Here is a 25,775-nt window from a genome sequence, read left to right as displayed (position 1 = left end):
CTATTCTGAAAAATTAAAATACAAATTATGATCCCCTATTTGTGATAAATGAACTCTCTAAATTCACTTTCATTCATCCAGAAGTGTTTCTATTAGCAAGACACCAATATGTTTAATGTTCCCAACTTTGTGGAAATACCTTTTGCCAAAAGATAGTCAAGGGAATCTAGTAAATCACAACCAGAAATAAAATTCCTCTTAAAGAGTATTGTTTCATATATTCCCACTTCTTAATATTTTTCTGTGGCTCTGGCATCTCTAAATGAAATCAATCATTCTTATTTTTTGTAACACCGGTTGCGAATGATTGAAAATGTTTTATATCAGGTTTTTTGTCTGAGGGGAATTGATTCAGAATTGTATTTAACTATCTGGAGATGTTTTAAACTTAAAACCTTAAGAATTTGGTAACTGCTGTGGTGAAAGTAGGGTCAAGATAACGCTGAAGGTGCACATGCTTTGTGAAATGGGACCAAGCATGGAAATTCCAGAAATAAAACATTCTTGTTGTCTTCAAATGTATATTTGTATTTATTCTGCTTCCTATATTGTTTCATGTGAGTGTATTCATATGTAAGAAATTTCTAGTGTTTAACTCCTATCTGGTAACTGGCAATTTTCAAAGCTAACCCCGTTCAACAGGAAAATAATACACCCATTATTATCTTATAAACTTAAATATTTATTGTAAACCAATAAGAGACCTTATGGTCAGTGGCAGAAAAAAGTCAAGTAATTTTTTTAAAAGATGCCCTTGAGGTCTCAAAAATTCTGTTTTGCTGCAAATACCCATTTTGCTACTCATCTGAAAACAGTTTTAAAGGGTCATTGAGTCATAGAGTCTGTGGATAAATCTGAAGCAAGATAAAGAGAAGGTTAACTTGTGTTATATCTTAAAAGCGCCACTGAATACAGAAGGACTTCTTTGGCAAACATTTATATCTGAAAAATTAGGAGAGAAGTGTTTTCTCTGAAGAAACGCTGCACTTATTCCATGGCTTTTAAAAGTAAACCATTATACTTTTGTATAATGATGAAAACTGTCATTGGAAACTGAAGAAAATGAGAGACATTGCTTTGAGACATTGTAATTGGAGACTGGTGTAGTAAATATTGATGAAGAGGCGAGCTATTCCTCAACATTTTGAGGTAGAAAAATGACATGCTATTTACAGGTAGTCTTCGACTTACGACCATAATTGAGGCCAAGATTTCTGTTGCTAAGGGAATTTTGCCCCAATTTTGCGACCTGTCTTGCCACAGTTATTAAACAGTCACTGCATTCAGGGGTGAAATGTAAAATTTGTTGCTACCGGTTCTGTGGGCGTGGCTTGGTGGTAATGTGACTGGGTGGGCGTGGCCAACTTTTTTTTTTTAACTTTTCAAAGCATTTTTTCTAATGCTTTGAAAAGCCTCTGCCGATCAGGCAGCTCAGCTGGGATTGTCAGAGAGGCTTTTTAAAAAATGCCTCTCTGCTGATCAGGCAACTCAGCTGGGATTGTCAGAGACTTTTTAAAGCATTTTTTTTTACCACCTCTTCAGCCAAGAGGTTGCAGAAAAAAATGCTTTGAAAAGCCTCTGATGATCCCAGCTGAGCCGCGCGATCATCAGAGGCTTTTTTTTTTTACTTTTAAAAGCATTTTTTCGTTGGAAGAGGTTGTAGAAAAAATGCTTTTAAAAGTTAAAAAAAAAGCCTCTGATGATCGTGCAGCTCAGCTGGGCATGGGGGGGGGGTGCGGCAGAGGGATTTTTGCTACCGGTTCTCTGAACCACCCGCCGCCATCGCTACCAGATCAGGCAATCCAGTCCGAACCGGGAGCATTTCACCCCTGACTGCATTTGTTAAGTTAGTCACACAGTTGTTAAGTGAATATGTCTTCCCCATTGACTTTGCTTGTCAGAAGGCTGCAAAAGGGGATCACATGATCCCAAAACATTGCAACCATCATAAATATGAGCCAGTTGCCAAACATCTGAATTTTGATTACATGACCATGGAGATGCTGTACAACAGTCCTAAGTGAAAAACCATCATAAGTCACTTTTTTCAGTGATGTTGTAACTTCGAACTAAATGTGACTAAATGAACTGTTGTAAGTCGAGGACTATCTTTGGAGCCATCTAGGAACTGCAGTGGTTTTTAAAGTGTTGCTTTCCAATAAGATTATGTTGTATATAAACTTCCAGTGTTAAGTACTCTGCTGTTCTTGGTTCTTTTAGCTTTTCTTAAAACGGATCGCTTTTGACCCATTCTAGGCAATTCACTGTAATTGTCTTCTGTCATTTATTAGATTTGTGTCCTACTTTCCTCCAGGGGCTCAAGGTGACATTCATAACATTCTCCATTTTTTACTTTCTCAGCAACAACCCTGCAAAGATAGGTTAATATCTATATATTGAAACAGCTAATGGCATTTCTAAACATGGTGGCTTCCTTATTGTATGTGGGTTTGTAGAACATGGAGTTGTCAAACCCTTATTGAGAAAGATGAAACATTGGTAGGGTTTAACATTTTATTACTAAAAAAACCATCCCATTGTAGATGTTGAAGTTTCTATATTTGAAAATCTGAAACTACTAATTTCTAAGCTTCTTGCTGATCTATTTCATTATAATTCCATGAAAAAGAGCGTCTTCAGTATATTTCAATACATTGAAATAAAATGTAATCTAAAGAGGGTCTATGAAGATTTTTAGTCATCCAGGTCATGGTTGTCCCAAAGGTGCTTTTTTCAAGAGGCAACTGGACTTTCTGGTTTTTCTTTGAAGACGTTTCATTTCTCATCCAAGAAACTTCTTCGGATCTTGGAAAAAAGCACCTTTGGGATAATCTAAAGAGTGTTTCTTCTACTGTAGCCATGAAACATATAGTATTTTGCAGTTATTGGTAGATTTCCTTTGTCCAGCTCAGGGTGGATTTGATTTAAATCAAGTTGATTTAAATCACAATTTAAATCATGATTTAAATCACTAGTAAAAAGGCTTGATTTAAATCAACTCGATTTAAATCAGAATTTTTAAAGAGCAACTGTCATCTCTGCTACTCCTTTGACCCACTGTTGACTCACCGATAGTCCCAGTGTTGCAGAATATACAGCCTCATGCTACATAACTAAGCTCCATTTCATGCTGAATAAACTAAATTATTTATGTATCTTAAATAGAAAACTATTTTACGATAGATTTTTACCCCAAAAGTTTTTTATTAAAATAAATTCAATAAAAATAAAAAAAAATCCGATTTAAATAAATAAAAATCTGATTTAAATAAAAAAAATCTGATTTTTTTAAAAAATTTTTTTAAAAAATCATTGATTTTTATCCACCCTGGTCCAGCTGAAAATGATCTACTACTGAATTGAAGTGTATGACTTATATTGTATCAAATGCTAATTTCCAAATGGTAGGATCCCATGTGCATAATACTGAGAGAATCCTCCCCAAAAGTCTTGATGACTATGACTTTATTATTAATATGGAGATCATAAAGAATGTGAAACCATTTTGCTACTTTGCATTTATCCTTCATTGTAAAGATATGACTATTCATTTCCATTGGTATAGGCAAATTTTGGCATTTAATTTTTTTATTAGTTTATCAAAACATAAAATACAAAGAAAAGTGGAAAATTGTTTCTACTTGGAAACCTCTTCTGGACTTTGTGCTCGAGGTAGAAAAAAATAAAATAAAACATTGACTTTGGTTTTGCTGATTGGATAGGTTTGCTGTTATAGACATAGCTAGTATACAGTATATTATTATGTAAAAGTAAAAAGTTGAAGCTGTATGTTATTACCTTATTCTACTGCACTAAAAAGAGTCAGAAGTCAGTGCTATTCTTTCTTTTTTCTCTTTTACTCTATACTTTTCCCCTCCCCTCCCACTTTCCCTTTATTTTTATTTATTTTTTTGTATTTTATATTTTGATAAACCATTGGTATAGGAATTGATGGGTTATATCAACATCTAGACTGTTGAAGCTAGTTAAATTCAGTAAAGTTTATTGTATTTTTTTTAAATTTGGGAGATAAGTACTGCATGAATGAAATGACTTACAACCAATCAGGGTGGATAAAAATCAATGATTTTTTTTAAAAAAAATTTAAAAAATCAGTTTTTTTATTTAAATCAGATTTTTTTGATTTAAATCGGATTTTTTTGATTTTTATCAAATTTATTTTAATAAACTTTTGGGGTAAAAATCTATCGTAAGATAGTTTTCTATTTAAGATACATAAATAATTTAGTTTATTCAGCATGAAATGGAGCTTAGTTACGTAGCATGAGGCTGTATATTCTGCAACACTGGGACTATCGGTGAGTCAACAGTGGGTCAAAGGAGTAGCAGAGATGACAGTTGCTCTTTAAAAATTATGATTTAAATTGAGTTGATTTAAATCAAGCCTTTTTACTAGTGATTTAAATCATGATTTTAATTGTGATTTAAATCAACTCGATTTAAATCAAATCCACCCTGCAACCAATTTTGAACTTTTTGATATTGCCATCACTATTAGAAAGCCAAGAAAAACCGCTAGTACCACTTAACAAAAATCACCTTGCAGTGATTTGTGATCTATCTGCACATTAATTACAAATTTATTTATTTATTATTTATTTATTTATATTTTTATACCATCCTTCTCCCACAGGACTCAGGGCGGTGCACAGCCAAAATAAAACATAGTATACAAAATTTAAAAACAATTTAAAAACAATTAAATAATTTTGGCCCAAATAATTTAAAACAACCCAATTAAATCCCCTTTTGCTGTTATTTAGTTTCACCACAATTATAAGAACAACAATACAAAAAAAAAAAAAAAGAACAGAAAAAGTTGGCTTCTTGTTCTTTTCTTGGCTGATTTACTGGGTTATCTGAGCATAGTTAAAACATGAATCTGAAACTTTCATTATTCCTAGAGATCATAACAATTAATCTCTTAAACTATCGTATACTTTGTCTGTTATACCATGAAATTAACCAATTTATTCCTTTTATCACTTACTGTGTTTTAAACTTTCCTTGGGGATGAACCACACTTTTCATTGGACATGATGATACCTTTGGGATCTTGTAAATATATTTAAATAACTATGGAAGTCTTTGGGATCTATTGAGATCATGATGCAGAATGGAAAGAGAACCTGTGCTGGAAGATTTTCATCTTTTCCAGATTTTTGTATTTGTATGCCAAAGTACTTACAATTTTTCACAATGCCTTGTGGGTATTTTTAATATCTAATGAACTGAATTCCCAAATATTGCTGTTGATCAACCAAAGCTCATGCCTTAGTCAAATTGCATTACTTAGAATGTCTAGTCCTTAGCCAAAGACATTGACTTTAACTTTCATAGTTAAATTTAATTAAGATTATATATTGTGTGTTAAATCTTGTGTTTCTCTCCCACAGTTAATTGACATTCTCACCTTCTCTTTATTTCAGAAGAGGATTTGGAAAATTTTGATGTTTCCAGTCTTTCTACTGAGGTACTGCAGAATATTGAAGCTGACAGTTTCTGGTGCATGAGCAAACTGCTTGATGGCATTCAGGTGAATTGATATCTCTTTTCTAACCAGTGGGCATATTTCATTTGCATTTGGGTTTGGAGGTACATTAAAGGTAAAGGTAAAGGTTCCCCTTGCACATATGTGCTAATCGTTCCCGACTCTAGGCTCATCTCTGTTTCAAAGCCGAAGAGCCAGCGCTGTCCAAAGAAGTCTCTGTGGTCATGTGGCCAGCATCACTAAACACCAAAGGCCCATAGAACGCTGTTATCTTTCCACCAAAAATGGTCCTTATTTTTCTACTTGCATTTTTACGTGCTTTCGAACTGCTAGATTGGCAGAAAAAGCTGGGACAAGTAACTGGAGTTCACCCCATTATGTGGCACTAGGGATTCAAACCGCTCAACTCCCAACCTTTCAATTGACAAGCTCAGCGTCTTAGCCACTGAGCCACCGCGTACCAATTGGAGGTACATTGGAGATGTTGAAAAACAGGCAGTTGATAAATAGGATGTAGCAGTTGGTGATACTGCATTTATTGGTAAAAGGCCACCTGCCTGATTCTTCCTGGTAAAAATAATTTATCATGAACTGGGCCATTATCAATTCTGCGGTACTTCCCCCCCCCCCCCATAAATCAGTTCATTGTTCTTTCTATGACTGAAACAAAACTATTTTGCCACACATTGGTAGGCATTTTTAGTAGATAAGAATGTATATGCCATCATTCCAAACAAGGTGGCCTTATCAGTATTTTCTTTAAAATAAGAAACTTCTCCTTTTAAAAAAAAGCCTAAATCAAATTGCAATGCTGAATAGTAGTTAAAATGCAAATATTTCAAAATGATAAATTAATACAAGTAATGCGAACAGGAATAGGATTAATTAAAAGATAGCTTAGCACAGATACAAAGAATTTATATTAAAGGACTCAAGGTTGCTCTGAACCTTTTCTCAGTGTGTTATGTGTAATTGCAGTGAATATATTTCAATCAAAGATGAGACCAGTGGTCATTGTTCGCTGTAAATTCATACCTAACCCAATGAATTGATATCAGAAGAGATCAGTAGAGTTAAGCACTTATATTTATGCTTCCCATTTGAGCAGTCAGATTTCTTTTTGGAATAGCTGCAAGTATGAGAATGGTACTTTAAATCATTCCATCTAGTTAGCTGGCATCACGTAGAATGCATTGTGATGCTTTACATTCAGTAGGCTTGTATCAATGAAAGCAGTCTTTGAATGGCCTAGTTTTTAAGCATCCCCTATCATGGCCATGAATATACATGGGCTGAAACAAAAACCTCCATGTAGGTAGATAGAATAAGGCAATTTCTATCTGGGGAAAAAGCACCCGTTTAATTTTAATAAGAAATTAGTTGGTGAACATACTGTATGATCCTGTGAGCCCCAGTGATCTCCTGACTGCTCTTTTTTCCCTGTCAGAATAATTTAGTTATTGACAGATGCACTTTTCTCTGTTTGCGACTACTGCTGTTTGGGAAAATGTTCTCTTTTGCATTGTTTTTACCATTCCTTTCTGTCGTTTCTTAATCGTCCTAAAACGTATCTATTTGTCAAGAGAATGATGTATAAAGCATGTCGCGTAGCATCCAATAAGAATTTTAAGGTGGTTTGAAAAATGGTTAGTGGATTGAAAGCTTTAATATGGCTTGCGCATTCTTCTCTTTTAAAGTATTGAAAGGAAAATCTGCACCATGTAGCTCTTTTTCAAAGCACAGAAATACAGTTACCTCACCGCTTAGAATTTGAACTATCATTTTTTTTATAAGCAATATTTCTCCATTGAGGACAAAAAAAACCCAAAACATACTACTGTTTCAACTGGAATGAAAATCCTTTTTCAATATTTTAGCAGGTCATACCTAGAATTCTTAAATACTTTGTCAAAGAAGCTGACTTTTTAGAATACAGAATAATGGAGCATTTACAATGCATTTCTTTTTTTTTTTTTAACAAGAACTATGGTATGGGATAGGTAACTATTTCAAGGTTTGAAATATATTGTTGGCTTTACTATAAAGAAAGTTCCCTTGACAATTTCTCTTGTTTGCAATATTGATGTCATGTCAATCCTTTTTGCTGAAGTAACAATTGACACCCTAATAACAAACATAACACATCAATGAGTCTACACTCTCCCTACTTCTGCTCTCTGTTTGATGTATTTATTTTCTCTCAGGTGGTATAACTCTTTAACTTTTAGTTGGTGATACATCAATTAGAAAAAGGGTTTCTTACTTAAATAGGCCACAGTGTTCCGTTGTTGAATGACAGATTTTAACAGCAGCTAAGTGGTTATAATTAATTAAAATATTTCTCTTGGTAACTTCATTATTTTGTTGTTGGTCATTTATCAAAAGTGGGAGAAACTGAAAGCAGGTGCTATCTAGAAATGCAATATTCATTTAACCAGGTGAAGTTTTTTGAAGCACCTTTTTTGTATCTCTTGGTCAACAGTTAATTTTTAAAATGTTTTTGTCTCCTAGGATAACTATACCTTTGCTCAACCTGGTATTCAGAAGAAAGTGAAAATGCTGGAAGAGCTTGTTAGTCGGATTGATGGTAAGCCTTAAAAACTAAGCGGAACTTGAATTATGTCCTTTGGAGAGTATTCAATTAGAAGTTTGAACAGTACCATACTAATCAATCTATCTATTGTTGCGGTTGTCCTTATACAGGATAAAAAAAAATTAGGAAAGAAGACTGGAAAACATAACCAAAAAAAAAAAAAAAGTATATACAGGAGTTAAACTGTAACCAATAGTAAAATTAAGAGCTTAAAGAATTATTTTTGAGTTTTAAAGAGAGCATGGCAAAGGAAGCAACCTAACTACTAACAGTTGGAATCTCATCTGCAAGGAGGTAATTCTTGTCATTTGGCATCTGACCCCCTTAAGCTTGTTTATCATTAGTATTTTTCCTCTAATTTAATCATAGAGAGGGTACTAAAGGTAAAGGTTCCCCTCGCACGTATGTGCTAGTCGTTCCCGAATCTAGAGGGTGGTGCTCATCTCTGTTTCAAAACCAAAGAGCCAGCGCTGTCTGAAGTCGTCTCCGTGGTCATGTTGCCGGCATGACTAAATGCCAAAGGCGCACGGAATGCTGTTACCTTCCCACCAAAGGCGGTCTCTATTTTTCTGCTTGCATTTTTTACGTGCTTTCGAACTGCTAGGTTGGCAGAAGCTGGGACAAGTAATGGGAGCTCACCCCCTTACGCGGCACTAGGGATTGGTGCCATTGAACTGTTGACCTTTCGGTCAACAAGCTCAGCATCTAAGTCACTGAGCTACCGCATCCCTTCTAGAGAGGGTACTAGAGGATGTAATTGTTGGTGCCATCCACTTGGCTAACATTGCAAGAACAGAAGGATCTGCTACTGGAGGTTTACAAAACCTCTCTTTGTGGTCTTTGGTGGGCCTGGTTTGAAACTGAGCTGCTGTAAGTCTTCTTCCATATAGTGTTAATGATATTGACCAGATATTGAGAGAGGCTTTTGTTTCCTATAATGTGGTACGTAGATGAAACATTGAAACAGTATCTGGTTTGAAAAGTTTATCTGAACTTTTTTAACTGTTCCAGGAACAAAGTTCCTCTAAAAGAAGCAGAGAATATAGTTGTAGGTCAGGAGATAGGAATTGGATCCATTTATTTTCATCCATATAATGCAAAAGGCTGAGTTTAACTAAAGATTGGTTACCTTGCAACATTTTGCCCTCACTGTGATGCAGCTTTTCTTAAGTAATGTGTTATCTTCAACCAGTGTGGGGCACAGTGGCTTTTGCAAACTTACTGCAGGGTATCACCTAAAGAAAAGCTACTGGATCAGGGGTGTGAAACTCTATTTCATTGAGGGCTGCATCATGGTTCTGTGTGACCTCGGGGGGGGGCGGGTAGGCGTGGCCAGGGTGGCTATGGCCAGCTCGATGTCACTTGTGTCCAGTGCATTGTGGTGGCCTGGGCGGGGTTGGGGGGATCCAGTGGAGGAAGGTAAGACCTGGGAGAGGGCCAAACCCTTGTCCTCCAGAGAAGCCTCGCCTTCCCCTCAGGCCACACAGAGATCCCCTGGACAGCGGCACAGGCTGTCCAGAGCCCTAGGCAGCGGAGGGCAAGGAAGTTGGTTTTGTTAGCACTCTGCCAGCGAAAATGGAGCTTGAGAGGTGGAATCCGTTTTTGGCTGCAATGGCCTCGTGGGCGTTCTTCCAACGAAAAGCCTGCTCCAGCATTCTGCCAGCAAAAATGGAGCTCAGGAAGGGCGCAAGCTCCATTTTCGTCTGCAACGTCCTCCTGCAGCACTCGGCCAACGAAAACGGCCACCACCAGGTTGTAGATCAGTGCCTGGTTGGCGTGCGCCGGGCAAGACACCGCAGGCCGGTCCTTTGCTTTTTCCAGGGTGGCCCCATGGACCAGATTTAAGCACCCTGCAGGCCGGATCTGGCTCCCGGGCCTTGAGTTTGACACCCCTGTACTAGATGATGAACCATTCTCTTTACATTTTATTAAATAATGTAAGCAACATTTAATGTCAATCACTTTGCTGCAGACTGATATCTGCTTACCAAAGGCAGCTAGCTTCACTGTGCATTAAGATCAATAACTCTAAGAATTTGAGATGATTTTTTAAAAATAATTATAGCTGTTCCTTGATATTATGTGTTGTTTGTATGTTGCTTTGTTACAAGGATCCTGTGAATATTTTTGAAATGGAATCCAATTAATTACTAGCTTTGTAAATAACATATTTAATACTAGAAATAAATTACAAGGGATGGAAGGGTAGATTTCATGCTTTTACATGTTTAGCAGGATCATTTTGAAACATTTTCTGTCTTCATTCTAAAAACAATTCCCATCATGAAATGCTGACTGTCATATTGCTAAAGCAGGGTTTAATTAAATGAAATTCAGGCGATAATGCTTACCGGTTCTGAACATATTCCCTTGGTAGTTTGTTAAATTAATGAGCAAAATGATGCCAAGCAGAACTAAGCATATATTTGTGACACTGCCTGTCAATTATTGGTGTGTGCCAAAGAATTCTTCAAATCGGCTAAACTGGACAAGCTTCTTGAGACAATCATTTGTATGGTTTAATGTGCAGTATAAGCTTAGTTCTACCAAGATACTGTAAACTAAGTATTACCAAACAAGAAAGAAAAAGACCTTTTGCTCTATAAAATGGTAGGCGAAATGTTCAGATATTATGGAACCATGATGATGAACCTATGGCAAGATACTTACTATCTTTGCGCGATGGGATATGCTGAAGCAGGGGTGTCAAACTCGATTTCATTGTGGGTTAGGGTTGTGTTTGACTTTGGGTTGAGATCAGGGTTGTGTTTGTCTTTGAAGGGGGCAGGGGGGCATGACTAGGGTGGGCATGGCCAACTCGATGTCACTCATGTCGGGGAGTGCCTGTGGTAGCCCGAGTGCTCTGCCAGCGAAAACGGGCTCCCGAACTCCGTTTTTGGCTGCGATGGCCTCCTGCAACCCTCTGCCAGCAAAAACGGAGCTCCCGAGCTCCATTTTTGCTGGCAGAGGCACTGCGAGCTGTATCTGGGGAAGCCCCGCGGGCCAGATCTAAGCACCCTGTGGACCGGATCCGGCCCCCAGACCTTGAGTTTGACACCCCTATGCTAAAGAGTGATGCTTGATATTGTATGATATGTTTAAATATTAACATACATTTTATCAATGTTTATCATTAAATGAAGTTGTGCATTATAACAAGTTTTTAATAGTGTCAGATGAAACTGTAACATAAGCAATCTTCTAGTAAATGATTTTCTCAGCTTTTTTTTTTTTAAAGAAAAGTGTGATTACTATTCAGACGAACAGAGTGTTCTGTCCCCGTCTCACACACGCACCCCCACAGACAGGCAACAGTTAAAGAATTCAGCCGACAACAGTTTATCCGGTATCAGAATTGGCAGCAACCCAGTGGCTGGCTGCCAAGTATTCTTTACTCACGAGGGGGGAGTTTCTCCCTTCGTCCGGAAACAAAGTCAACACACAATAATCAACAAAGTCCAGTAAATACAAAGAAGGTTGTCCGATATCCGTTTTTTGCTTGTCACAGAGCTGAACTGGCCACCACACCCTCTTTTATACCCTGTGGGGTGTGGTCCAGTGACTCAGCCTAATCCCTGGCACGCCTCTTCCTCTGCTGCGCGCGCTTATCTCTGCGACGCTGTCGAGGGTCCAGCCAAGACTCATCATCATCATCATTACTGTCCACCTGTGGCTGCGTGGAAGTGCTTGGCCCCGGCCCTATCTCTTGTCCTTCGGAGGACACCGGAGGCATTGCCAGAGAGGAGGGTCCTGGAGAGGGAGGCCTTGCCAACTCCTCTCCTTCACTCTCGGAGTCCTCTCCTTCTGATAACACAGGCTCGGTGATCGGAGCCACAACACAGAGAGCCATCTTCCTTTCTGTGCTTTTCTTGCACAGAAAAATCATGGCTTGGGATAGGGCACACGTTTTCATCCAAATGGCTTAATCCTTGGAATTTCCAAGGATAACGAGGAAGAGCTTGCCTAAAATCCTGAAAGGTCACTATTGGTCCCTGTAAATAGAATTGAGTTAGATGATAGAATTTTCTGACTTTAGAGTATCTTGTGCTCTTAGCCACAAGCCAAGCAAAGCCTGGATACTTCCTGGTTCTCTTCCCAGCTATTGGGCCCTAGGTCAGATCTGTAGCTGAAGTTCAAACTCCTTGTAAAATCTGAATTAAACCAAGTATTACCAAATAAGAAAGAAAAAGACCTTTTGCTCTATAACATTGCAGAACATTTTCAGAGACTCTTCCCATCCTGCTTAGAATCTTTTTGGACTGTTGCCTTCTGGCAGAAGATACAGAACAATTAAAACTCGGACCACATGTTTTCTGAATAGTTTTTATCCCAGACCTGTAATTGCACTCAACGATGAACTAAAGGGCCACCATCAGTGAGCTGTTGGACAGCATTACTTGGTCTGTTGTATGGATGTTTGGGTGGTTTAGGGGTGGGGAATTTGTGGTGGGTGGGGGATGTTTGGGGATTGTTATGTGTGTTGGACCTGGTCTTTGGGTGTTAAGTGAATTTCGTTGTATGGGTATACTGTGTATACATATAAATACATACAATAACACATAAAGTTATTATTATTATAAAATGGTAGGTGAAATATTCAGATATTATATAGAAGATGTTAGCTATATAACTGGATAGTAAGAACTGATGCCTGTGAAAACTAGGGTATAAAAGGACAGCAAAGTATGATGTTATCACAAGCTACTGACTGATTGTTAAAAACTTTAAAGAAACCTAAATGCAGGTAGTCCGTAACTTACGATCATAATTGGAACTGCAATTCTGGTCACTAAGTGATGTGGTCATTAAGTAAGTTCTCACACGATCAAGCCCAATTTTACAACCATTTTTATTGTGGTTAAGCAAATCACCATGTTCATTAACAAATCATACGGTTAAGTCAGGGGTGGGCAACTGTGGCCCTTTACAACCTGTGGACTTCAACTCATAGAATTCCTGAGACAGCCAAGCTGGCTCAGGAATTCTGGGAGTTGAAGTCCACAGGTCATAAAGGGGCCATATTTGCCCACCCCTGGGTTAAGTGAATCTGGCTTCCCCAGTTGTTTGTCAGAAGCTGGCTGGGAAGATCACAAAACATGATCATGTGACCCCCCCCAAGACGCCGCAGCCATAATAAATGTGAGCTGGTTGCCAGATATCTGAATTATGATCACGTGACCCTGGGAGTAATGTGACAGTATTAACTTGGGGGAAAATTTGTAAGTTCACTTTTTCCGAGACCGTTGTAACTTTGAATCATCATTAAACAAATGTCATAAATCAAGGAATGCTTGTACTAATGAAAATCACTTTAAAGTAGGCCTCCATAACTTGGTGAGAGAAAAGGACCACACTGATAAATTAAAAATCTAAAAATACCTGGCATGCCAATGAGCCCTGTCCAAATGGAAGGATACCTATTACTATTACTATTACTATTACTATTATTATTATTATTATTATTATTATTATTATTATTATTATTATTATTATTATTATTATCTTTTATTCATTAAACATGAAATTCAGTCAACTGAACATTTAAAAATGTGTCACAAATATCATTGACTGGTGCTAATGGTTGATAAGGGTTGTTGCCAGCGTCCTAGGTATCAACCAAGTACCTTCTTAAAATATATGATGTTTCTAGTAGCGCTGTTTTTTGCAGTTCTGCTGTTATTGCAGGAAGCTGCAATTTCTGGAAGTGTTTTATAAAATACTTGAATATGGTACCAAGTGCACCGATGACAATGGGTATCACGTGTTTCACCCATAATCACATAGTTTCAATGGCCAGGTCGAAACTATTATTATTTCTTTTTTTCATTAAACATGAAACTCAGTCAACTAAACATTTAAAAATGTATCATAAATACCATTGACTGGTGCTAATGGTTGATACGGGTTGCTGCCAGCGTCCTGGGTATCAACCAAGTACCTTCTTAAAATATACGATGTTAAGATATACTATTATTATTGTTGTTGTTGTTGTTGTTGTTATCTTTATTCATTAAATATGAAACTCAGTCAACTGAACATTCAAAAATATATCATAAATATCATTGACTGGTACTAATGGTTGATACGGGTTGCTGCCAGCGTCCTGGGTATCAACCAAGTACCTTCTTAAAATATACGATGTTAAGATATACTATTATTATTGTTGTTGTTGTTGTTGTTATTATCTTTATTCATTAAATATGAAACTCAGTCAACTGAACATTCAAAAATATATCATAAATATCATTGACTGGTACTAATGGTTGATACGGGTTGCTGCCAGCGTCCTGGGTATCAACCAAGTACCTTCTTAAGATGTATGATGTTCCAGGTAGCGCAGTTTTTTGCAGTTTCCCTGGTGGTATTGCAGGAAGCTGCAATTTGCTGATGTATGTTATAACATTCTTGGACATGGTACCAAGTGCCCTGATGACAAGGGGTATCACTGTTACATGTTTCATCCATAGCCATGTAGTTTTGATGGCCAGGTCACGATATTTCATGATTTTTTCCAGTTCTTTTTCTTTGACTCTGGCATCTCCTGGTACAGTGATGTCAATAAACTGTACGCTTCAGTTTTCGACAAGTGTGATATCTGGCGTGTTGTGTTCCAAGTGACGATCGTCTGTATTCGAAAGTCCCACAAGATCTTCACCTTCTCATTTTCTGTAACTTTTTCCACTTTATGTTCCCATGACTTTTTGGATACAGGAAAGTCGTATTTTTTACATAATGACCAGTGGACTAATTCAGCAACTCGGTCATGTCTAACTTTGTAATCAATTTGTGCCATTTTGCTGCATTCACATATTAAATGTGAAACAGTTGCGACTTTTTTGTTGCAAAGATGGCAGTTTGAATTGTCAGTGGATTCAAATTGCCAACTTTGCAATAACAAAATTGAAACTGTTTCACATTATTATTATTATTATTATTATTATTATTATTATTATTTGTCACACAAATGTTTAGATTAGATTTGGCATTTTTGTCCACCTGTCAAGTGCTTCTCAAGGACTTGGGATACATTGTTGTTGTTATTATTATTATATTTTAATCTTTTTCCCCCCCATTTTATATATCTCTGTCACCTCAAGGTGGTGAGCTAATACCATAACAACAAACCATGTGGTGGGTTGCTGAGAGACAGTCAGTGGTCCCAAATCATGAAAACAGCTGTCAAACCTATGGAAGGAATAGAATACTACTATACAAATTGGCTTTCATTGTGATGAAAGATCATCATGAAAAATTAAGTAACATGTAATTATCTTAAAGTTAATATAAATTACCTGTCAAAAACTGTTGTCAACACAATTTTACATGGAATCTTTATTAATCTAGGCATAATATCCCTATTGCCCTCCCAATCATACATTTTACAGAACCACTTATAATAAATGTACAACTCTTAGAATTATAGGCATATGTTGTCGTTTTATGAAAGAGTTGCTTTTTTATCTTGATGGATTAAGATTTCAGTTTCAAAGGATTTGCTGCATTGCAATATTCATAAGCAAAGCTGTTCTAAACTGTATACCAAGTGTTACAAGACAAACTATTTGAATTACTTTTCTAAGGTGTATTTAAAAGGGGACGCGGTGACTCAATGGCTAAGACGCTGAGCTTGTAGATCGAAAGGTCGGCAGTTCGGTTCGAATCCCTAGTGCTGCGTAATGGGGTGAGCTCCCGTTACTTGTCCTAGCTTCTGCCAACCTAGCAGTTCGAAAGCACGTAAAAATGCAAGTAGAAAAATAGGGACCACCTTTGGTAGGAAGGTAACAGTGTCCCATGCACCTTTGGCGTTTAGTCATGCCGGCCACATGACCACAGACGTCTTCGGACAGCGGTGGCTATTCGGCTTTGAAACGGAGATGAGCACCGTCCCCCCCGAGTCGGGAACGACTAGCACATATGTGCAAGGGGAACCTTTACCTTTTTAAGGTGTATTAAAGCTTGTTGATCCAAAAACTCAGTTTTACTGAACACGATCAAGCAAACCCTTTTTACAAAGCTTGTACCATTTGATTTTCCTCTCTGATTTATGGAATTTAGTGATGTACTGTCTGTTGGTTCAGACAGTAAAATTAAATGTATCTATTGACATTAATTTCCTGGGCTAGGGAAATTCAATATAAAGTTCATTATTTGAGTTTGAAATAAAATGGTAATTTCATGTATTAATCCTTTGTTATTTTGATTGATTACTGCAGCCTATCATTTGTACACAATTGTACAAATCTCTGATCTTTTTGTTAATAGAAACTACTATTGTTTAATGTGTTTTTTAAAAAAATCCATCCTACCAAGAACGTATTTTGAATATAGTTACATGAGTGTTACCTGATAGTTTGAAAGATGGATAGAATTACCCATTTTAACTCTTTCGCTGCTGCACTTATGTTCTAAATATTTCTATAAGGATGGCATAAAAACCACTTTGATTCCTAAAGGAGCAATGGGAAAATTTTATCACTTTCCTACTATGTGCTGTTCTCTATGGAATTCCTGATCATCTATGGCTACCAAGCAAATTGTTAAATATAAGACCAGTTGAGTTTAGCTTATAAACACTTTTGCAGCATTTTCAGAACTGAGCATTAGCTAACCTTATAAAGCTACATGCATAGCTTTATAAACATATGAAGGTCATTTTCCAGCTAGGAATTTGAGACTCCAGGCATGGGTATCATTCTGTCTTCTGGCTCCATGGACTGAGTTCAATCTTAAAGAGATGCCCCCTTTGCACACGCCCCAGATTCAACTCAGTCCTGAGCTCGTTCAGACGGATTTGGAGTTTTCTCTTGCTTAGGTTTAAACTGGAAAGAAATTTTTACATGGGATATATGATGAAACTTAATTAGGAGTGGCGCAGTGGCCTAGAGGTGGAGCTCTTGGCTCACAATCAGGAGGCTGTGAATTCAATCCTACAATAGGTAGAGGCAGATATTTCTCTCTCTGGGCACACTGAGAATATATCTGCTGAAGAAAACTCCACATTGGCGACAGGAAGGGCATCTGGCCATTAAAACAGTCTACTAGCTCCATTCAGTTGCTCAGACTCTACCCCGCAAGGGATTATGGGATCGTTAAATGGAGATGATATGATGAAACTTAATTCTTTCAGGAATACAAGTAATCAAACTTAAAATAGATGCTTCTGTTTCAGAATTGTTTGGGTTTTTTTTATGTAAAGGAAGTGTTTCTACACATTAGGTGGAACAACTAGGGCAAAAGAATTTTGTAATGTTGCTGGAAGCATTTGAAGTTGGGTTTCCAACAGTTAGTCTAATTCAGTGATGGCTAACCTTTTTGCCATCATGTGCCAAAAGTGGGGGGAGCGTGGGGGCAGTCGCACACGTATGTGCCCACACCTATAATTCATTGCAGCCCCATCTGCACATTCGCGTGCAACCCCCCCATGCTCCCCCTGCTTTTGGCACATGATGGCATGGTGGGCCTGGTAGGCCCGCTTTTTGTTCTCCCCAGGCTCCAGAGCCTTTCTAGGAGCTTGAGGAGGGCGAAAACGGCCTTCCCCACCCCCACCCCCCCCAGAGGCCATCCGGTGGTCGGAAACAGCCCATTGCCAACTTCTAGTGGGCCTGGAAGGCCTGAAAATCAGCTTGCTGGCGCACCCATGGTCTCCGGAGCTGAACTTGGGCAACGCTCACGTGCCCACCGATATGACTCCGTGTGCCACCTGTGGCACGCGTGCCATAGGTTTGCCATCACAGGTCTAATTATTTACAATTTGACTATTCCTGGACCATTGGACCATCAGTTGATTGCAACAATGAGGGTTTCACTTTTACTTTCGGAGGCTTCAAGAGAGGCGGTTGGCTTGAACAAAACACACAACAAGCAAAATTCAGACTGCCTGAACTACCAAAGTTTTAAGTTCTAACTGCAGGCAGTACTTTATAATAGAAGTGTTTGATCTAGTGAATACAATGTTCTTAGTAAGTTAAGATACCATTTTCACTAACCATTATGTTTTTTTCACAATTATTTCACATAATTTAAGGATAAATTATGGAGTCGTTTTTTGAATTGTTTGTAAGATACATCATGCACTTGCATAAGCACGTTACCTCTTAAACCCAAACACAGTAAATCTATGATATAAATGGTGTATTTCTAACCATGCTTTTAAAAAATGGACGCCCTGCTTGAAACATTTTCAGTAGTTTTATATAAGATGTAAAAGTGCTGAAAAGACTGTTAAAATAAAATCATTTGTGTTTCTTCATTTTGATACAAGTGCCATTATTTCTTGAAGATTTAGCATAATTTTATTGTTGCAAACTGCTGCATAAGTATCTTTGGAAAAATTCTAAGTCTGAAAGATGGCAATAATTACATCTGCCAAGTCATTTATTACATCTGCATGCTTGCTTTCAATGAAATGGAAAATTTAAATTTAGAATTATTGCCAACCAAATTACCTTTATCAGTGAAATAACATCTGCTCACAATTACTTATGAAAAAAGAGGAATGAATCTTTTCAGCCTGTGCGTTTTCTTTTGTCTGTTCATATATTATCAAATAAATGACAATTAAAAGCTTTGCGTTTAGTTGTCCATTTTTCAATATGTTAAAAAATAATAAAGAAAAGCCCATGGGAAATTCAATATTTTTCTTTTTTGTTTTGTTTTGCTTTAAAAGAAATTTGAAACATTTAACTTGCCTTGGTTTGCAGGTTTCATTATCCACAAGATTTTCTGATAATTGTTATATAAATAAGTAGAAGTTCCTGCCTATTTGTTTTAATCACGAGTAAAGCTTAACTTACGATAACATTTAGTTAAAAGTAATATAAATTTACTAATCAGTAATATCTGGTCTTTACTGTTGGCATTTCTTAGTGAAGATAAATGTTCTCTCTCTTAGCACAAATAAGCTCTGTGTAACAAATATACTCAGTGATGAACTTTTCTCTGAGTAGTAGTCTGAAAGTTTAAAATTTAGAAACCTGTAAATTAAGTATAGGATTATCAATTACTTCTGGGTAGATAAACAACTATAATTTGCTATCTACAGATTGCCCTTGAATTATAAACATCCATTCAGGGATTGTTGAAAATTGTGATGGCCCTGAACCAGTAGTACTTACAACAAGATTGATTGCAAATTAGATGCTTGACAAGAAGCTCACACTTATTGCAGTTGCTGCATCCCACACTTATGTGATTGCCTCTTACTACTTTGAACTTTGGATAAATTCCCTGACAGAACGATCAGTGGAACAGGTTGCCTCCAGAAATTGTAGGTGCTCCATCACTGGAGATTTTCAAGAAGAGATTGGACAATTATTTGTCTGGAATGGTATAAGGACTTCTGCCCTAAGTCCTTGGACTAGAAGACTTCCAAGATCCTTCCAACTCCTTTATTCTGTGTTTTGTATTCTATTTCCCCCAAGGTCATTGATAAATTCCGTTACAGTGATTGCGATTGATAAGATGTTATACTTTATGACTGCAATGCTTAGCAGCAGCAGTCCTGGTTCTAATTGCTGTTGTAAACTGAGGACTACCTGTAAATGCAATGGTAGCATATACTTTTCTTATTCTGCCTGTGCATTGTGAAAACATCAGAAATGATGGTGTCTTTTCTTTATTTTTTTACTATCACTAGAGAGGGAAAGGCTACAATTCAATTATAGAGCAAATGACAGGAACAAACTATGTATTGCAATTTGAACTTTATAGAAAGGAAACTTACCTTATATCCTGGCTTGCATGCAATGTAAGCAAATCATGAAAAAACTTCTATAATTTATTTAGCCACCACTATTAAAGGAAAATGGGTGTTAATATATTTTCTAAAGTACCTGCGAATAGAAGTAGAACCAATGGATGGAAACCTATAAGGAGACAGAGGGAGGGAGCAAAATGAAATAATTGAAATTAGGAGGAATTTTCTGGTCATGAAAGCTATTAAGCAATGAAACAACTTGCCTCCTGGAATTGTGGGCATGTTACTGGAGATATTCAAATAAAGGCTAAAAGCCAGTTGGTATGGTGATTTATGTTCTGGAGACTGTGAGGTCTAAGTCTCCCTTCATCATGGACCACTTTTTATCTCTCATACCAACCCACCTCACAGGATTGTTATGGGGAAAACAGGAGGCAGGAGTATTAAATACTGTGTTTCCCCCAAAATACTACTTACCCTGAAAACAAGCCCTAACCTGATTTTTACGCCTCTGCCTAATATAAGCCCTACCCCCAAAATAAGCCATAGTTAAGCCCCGCAATTGTCTGGTTGCATGAGGTAGGGCAAGTTGCATGTGTAAAAATCAAGCTAGGGCAGGGTGGGGGAGTGGAGCTGCCCACATGTCCTGCACCCGCTTACCTTAGGACCACTGCAGCCAGGCCTCCCACACTTCGACACCTTTCGGCCGTTGCCCGACTTCTGCAGCCGGATGCCATGTGGCACATCACGCTGGTGCCGCCACTCACAGCACAATGCTGCGAGGCTCATCACGCTAGTACTGCCTCTTGCTTGTGCAATAGCACAACGCACCACTCAGCCTCCTGCCGCAAGTGGCGGCACTGGCGCAATGAGCCATGCAGCAGAAGAAGTCGGGCAGCAGCGCGACAGGCATCGGGGCATGGGAGGCCTGGCTGCGATGGTTCTAAGGTAAGCAAGTAAGACATCCCCCGAAAATAAGACCTGGTGCTTATTTTGGGGCCAAAACAAAATAAGACAGGATTTTATTTTGAGGGAAACACGGTATGTTAGCTGCTTGAGTTGACTATACGTTTATAAATAATCATGGGGTAAAATTGAATAATAATAGACTGGATGGCTATTTGAAAATTTATATTTCCTTCCTTCATAATCCTGATACATTGTTCAATAGTTCGATGGGCAGCATATAATTTTAATAAATAAGACGTGCAATTATGTAAATGCATTTATTATTTAGATTTTAGTAATTCTTTAATGTTGCGTTAGTCGACATTTGTTTTATTACTCGAACAAAGTCTTAAGATCCTAGCTCCTGCTTATATTCCAGAACAAGAGGGATGGAAGATTTTCTGAACCACATTTGCGGTATATGTGGGGAACATACCGTACTTTTCCTAGTATAAGACACACTTTTTATCCCCCTAAAAGAAGGTGGAAATGTTGGTGCGTCTTATACACAAAATACAGCCATTTTTGGCCTCCCGAAGCCTCGCCCTCTGCATCCCGTTTTTCGCAAAAACAGGGTGTGCAGAGGCTTTGGGAGGCCTATAGAATGCTCCTGTGGGCTGGGGAGGGCAAAAATGTCCCCGTTTTTGCAAAAGGCTTGTTTTTCACAAAAACGGGGTCCACAGAGGCTTTGGGAGGTCTGCAGAGTGCTCCTGTGGGCTAGGGAGGGAAAAAATGCCCCAAAACGGGGTGCACAGAGGCTTTGGGAGGCCTACAGAGTACTCCTGAGGGCTGGGGAGGGAAAACCCTTTTTTTTCTTGCTTACCTCTTCGAAATCTTGGTGCGTCTTATACACCGGTGCATGGTTAGAGTCCGAAAAATATGGTATATGATATTACACGGTTTTGTGAAGGTTATATAAATATCATCAGTAGGTTTTTTTTTTCTGTTCTTTTTGTCTTTCAGAGCAAGTACATAAACACATAGAACAATATGAAGTGAAATACCTTCAGTTTGCTTTCCGCTGGATGAATAACTTATTGATGAGAGAAGTCCCGCTGCGGTGTACCATAAGACTTTGGGACACATACCAGGTGAACCACTGCGTTGACCCTGCAATTAAACATCCCAGGCTGTTTTGAAACACGATTCCTTCTTCCTGTGCTTATTTTAACCTGCTTAGTACCGATGTTTTGGGTGCTTGAAAAATCTCCTTTGTAGGGATTTTAATGTTGACATCAAAATTAGCCAGCAGAGTTGCCTACAATGGTCTGTGTTTCAATAGGATAATATCTTCCAAAACTATACTTATGATACCGTGGCTAAATGCTTGGTCATATCAGCCTCCTATGTTGTAAGTATCAGAAAATACTGTAGATTCTAAGCAAAAAATAGAGAAAATAAGCTTTAGGTCTTGACCTGTAATTTTCAGCTCTATCTTTAGTGAAGTCTTAAAAATATGATTTTACAAGTAGTCAATAATACCATTTTAGATCAGTGTCTTTCTTCCCTACCCCATCATCAGAACCTAGCTTATAACTCAAGAAAAGAGATACTAGTGTTGCTCAGATTCCTTGTGTATATTAATGGTACCAATAGGTATCTTACTTCTTAAACTAATATATGTGGATGGTAGTTCGTGGCACATTCTTGTGATTGTACAGTTTGTTCTGTCTTATTGATGGAAAGGAGGGGTGAAATTCAGCAGGTTCTGACAGGTTCTGGAGAACCGGTAGCGGAAATTTTGAGCAGTTCAGAGAACCAGCAAATATCACCTCTGGCTGGCCCCAGGGTGGGGTGGGAATGGGAATTTTGCAGTATCCTTCCCCTGGAGTAGGGTGGGAATGGAGATTTTGCAGTATCCTTCCCTTGTCACACCCACCAAGCCATGCCCACCAAGCCATGCCCACAGAACTGGTAGTAAAAAAATTTGGATTTCACCACTGGTGGAAAGGTTAGATACACATGCCTCAATATATTATATAATATAGCTTGATTGGTCATGTGCTATCAGGCAGGCCAGTGTTGATTCTTAGAATCCACTTAGATTTTCTCCATAACCATCTTTTCCCATAAATGAAAAAAAAAACTTGTTACAAGTTAACATTCCCTAGCTGGATATGGGAAATCTATAGATTCAAAAGAATGCCTACAGAAATTCCTATACATCTGACTTTTTTTCTTTAACTAAAGCGCTTAGCAAATTTTCCAGTTACCTTGGCAGATATCCTTCTGTCCACCAGAAAAACAAAAGCACTAAACTGCCATATAAAATTAATAAAAAAACATGAAGACATGTGCATAGATAACAATAGTAGCAGCATGAAAGCTTAATGGGAGAGAACTTAATTTTATAATTCACACCCTCTGAAATAAACGTCATTAACTTGCCATCTGAAAGTTATCAGTGAGGAATCTTTGCAAATTTATTCTCGCTTTCAGAAAAAAAAAATCCACAAAATAATTACTATTAAAATTTGGCTTCAGGAAGCGAAATGCATGAGCAAATTAATATTGGAGAAGCCTCTTACTTTTTTTCTTAAACTTTGGCTGTTTATTTACAATAATTTTATTACTATTTTTATTACTGCTTTTTTTTTTTTTTACTATGTCGAGTAAAAAGTAACTTGCCGTATGTTAAACTACATTTTAAAAAATGTAAAAATGCAACTTGATGATGTTTTTTTTTTTAAAAAAATCAAAATAAAACCCGCAAAGGAAATAATAGTATTTTTAGTATAGGTACTCCTCAATTTATAACAGTTCAATTAGTGACTGTTCAAAGTTACAATCAAAGTTGGAACAGCACTGAAAAATGTGACTTATGACCGTTTTCACACTTATGACCATTGCAGCATCCCCTTGGTCATGTGATCAAAATTCAGAATCTTGGCAAGTGACTCCTATTTAGTGTCCCGTGGTCATGTGATCGTCTTTTACGACCTTCTGACAAACAAAGTCAATGGGGAAGCCAGATTCACTTAACAACCGTGTTACTAACTGAACCGCTATGATTCACTTAACAATTGTGGCAAGAATGGTTGTAAAATGGGGCAAAACTCACTTAACAAATGTTTCACTTAGCAACATAAATTTTGGGTTCAATTGTGGTCGTAAGTCGAGGACTACCTGTATCTAAAAAGCACGAATCATTTTGAAAGAGGAAAAATAAATAGCTATTTACTTTAGACAGAAATATTCACCAGAATAAGTGAACCAGTAACCACTAAAATGCGGGGTGACATAGTATTCCACAATCAAGTCAAGCATTTTCTTTTTAAAAACTACCATATTTTTCGGAGTATAAGATGCACCTTAATTTTGGGGGAGGAAAATGGGGGGGGGATTCTGCCTATCAGGTATTCATCTGGCTAGTGTCCTTAGCCTGGTCAGCTTCAGCACATTTGTTCATTTGCTAGTTTTGAGGTTGGGGCTAAAAAACAGCTTCTAAAGCACAGCTGATCGTCGGAGGGAACAGCAATTAGAAAAACGGGCAAAGCGTGGAAGATCGCTTCGCTCACAAGCGCTGCGTTGGGGCTGAAAATCAGCTTCAAAAACACAGCTGATCGTCGGAGGGAACTCCAGTGACTAAAGTAGGTGAAGCGCGGAAGAGGTAAGAGAAGGCAGCAGCTGTTCCGGGTAGCCATTTTGGGCACCATGCCTCACATTTTTGGGTGGCGATCAGCAGCGATGTGCTTTGGTGATCCCTGCAGCCTTGAAGGGCTCTCAAACGGAGCATTTGGAGGCTGAAAACGCAACGCGCGGAGCCCAAAAACACAGGCCATTGTCAGTGGCAATCTCTGCAGCCAGGAAGAGGATGCATGGAGGCCGAAGGGTGGGGGCTGGCGAGCGGGCGGGGTTACATTCGGAGTATTAGACAGACCCAAATTTTCAGGCTCTTTAAGGAGGGAAAAAAATGCGTCTTATACTCTGAAAAATACGGTACATTGCTCAATCCATTTGAGCTAAAAATAATCTTTTTAGAACACAGAACATAGAATAACAGAGTTGGAAGGGATCTTGGAGATCTTCTAGTCCAACCCGCTGCTTCAGCAGGAAACCCTGTACTATTTCAGACAAATGTCTGCCAGTCCCTTCTTGAAAGCCTCCAAAGATGGAGCACCCACAACTTCTGAAGGCAAGCCATTGCACTGATTGTTTGTGCTTACTGTTCGGAAACTTCTCTTTAGTTCTAGGTTGCTTCTCTCCTTAATTAGTTTCCATCCATTGTTTCTTGTCTTGCCTTTTAGTGCATTGGAAAATAGTTTAACCCCCTCATCTTTGTAGAAGCCCCTCATCTTTGTAGGAACCCCTCAAATTTTTTAAGGCAGAATTACAATACAATTCCATTCTATAAAGATTTACGTGTTTGACAAATGTTGCACTTCTTTTCAATAGTAAATAAGCGAATAAGAACAAAAATTATTTTCCAAACCTTTGAAGCAGTGATCCTCAGCTTTATGACCAGTTTGGGGACTGGAATTTTGGTTGCTAAGGGTTGCAATCGTTAAGTGAGTCATTATGTGATCATATGATTTTTATGACTATTTTTACTGTGGATATTAAGGGAATCACACGATTCTCTTAAACAAAACACTGGTCATTAAGTGAATTTGGCTTCCTCAACTGACGCACCTTATCAAAAACTTGGTTGGGAAGGTTGCAAATTGTAAGCATGTGACTCACAGGATGCTGCAATTGATCATCTACCTGAGCCATCTGTCAAAGGCCTGAATTCCAACCACGTGACCATGGATGGGGGGATGCAACAGTTGTACATTCAAGGACAAATCATAAATCACATTTCCAATTGCATCATAATTTTGAACCTTCAATAAACTGTTGTAAGTTGAGGACTATCTGTAATATGACTTTTGGGATGTATCTGAATTACTATTCCTGGCTGTTAACAATTCTATTTTTGATTGGTTAAATATCTAGTTGTCTTGTCCAATTAGCAAAAAAGGTATTTTCTCTACTTTTAAGTTTCAAATAGGCTTAATTTTATATGTTAGAGACATAGTAACTAT

General features: G+C 37.9%; 1 protein-coding gene across 1 annotated transcript in view; it reads left to right on the top strand.

Annotated features, from left to right (window-relative positions):
* Positions 1-25,775, top strand: part of TBC1D22A (TBC1 domain family member 22A) — a 133,888-nt gene that overhangs the window by 67,760 nt on the left and 40,353 nt on the right. The window contains exons 9-11 of the mRNA XM_034442082.3: positions 5,451-5,557; positions 8,024-8,099; positions 21,712-21,839. Of these exons, the coding sequence (XP_034297973.1) occupies positions 5,451-5,557; positions 8,024-8,099; positions 21,712-21,839 (311 nt within the window). The remainder of the gene's footprint in view (positions 1-5,450; positions 5,558-8,023; positions 8,100-21,711; positions 21,840-25,775) is intronic.

The sequence above is a fragment of the Pantherophis guttatus genome, chromosome 7 (genome assembly GCF_059756535.1).
Source record: "Pantherophis guttatus breed Tessera chromosome 7, ASM5975653v1, whole genome shotgun sequence".
Classification (NCBI taxonomy): Eukaryota; Metazoa; Chordata; class Lepidosauria; order Squamata; family Colubridae; genus Pantherophis; species Pantherophis guttatus.
This window is presented reverse-complemented; position numbering and strand designations above follow the sequence as displayed.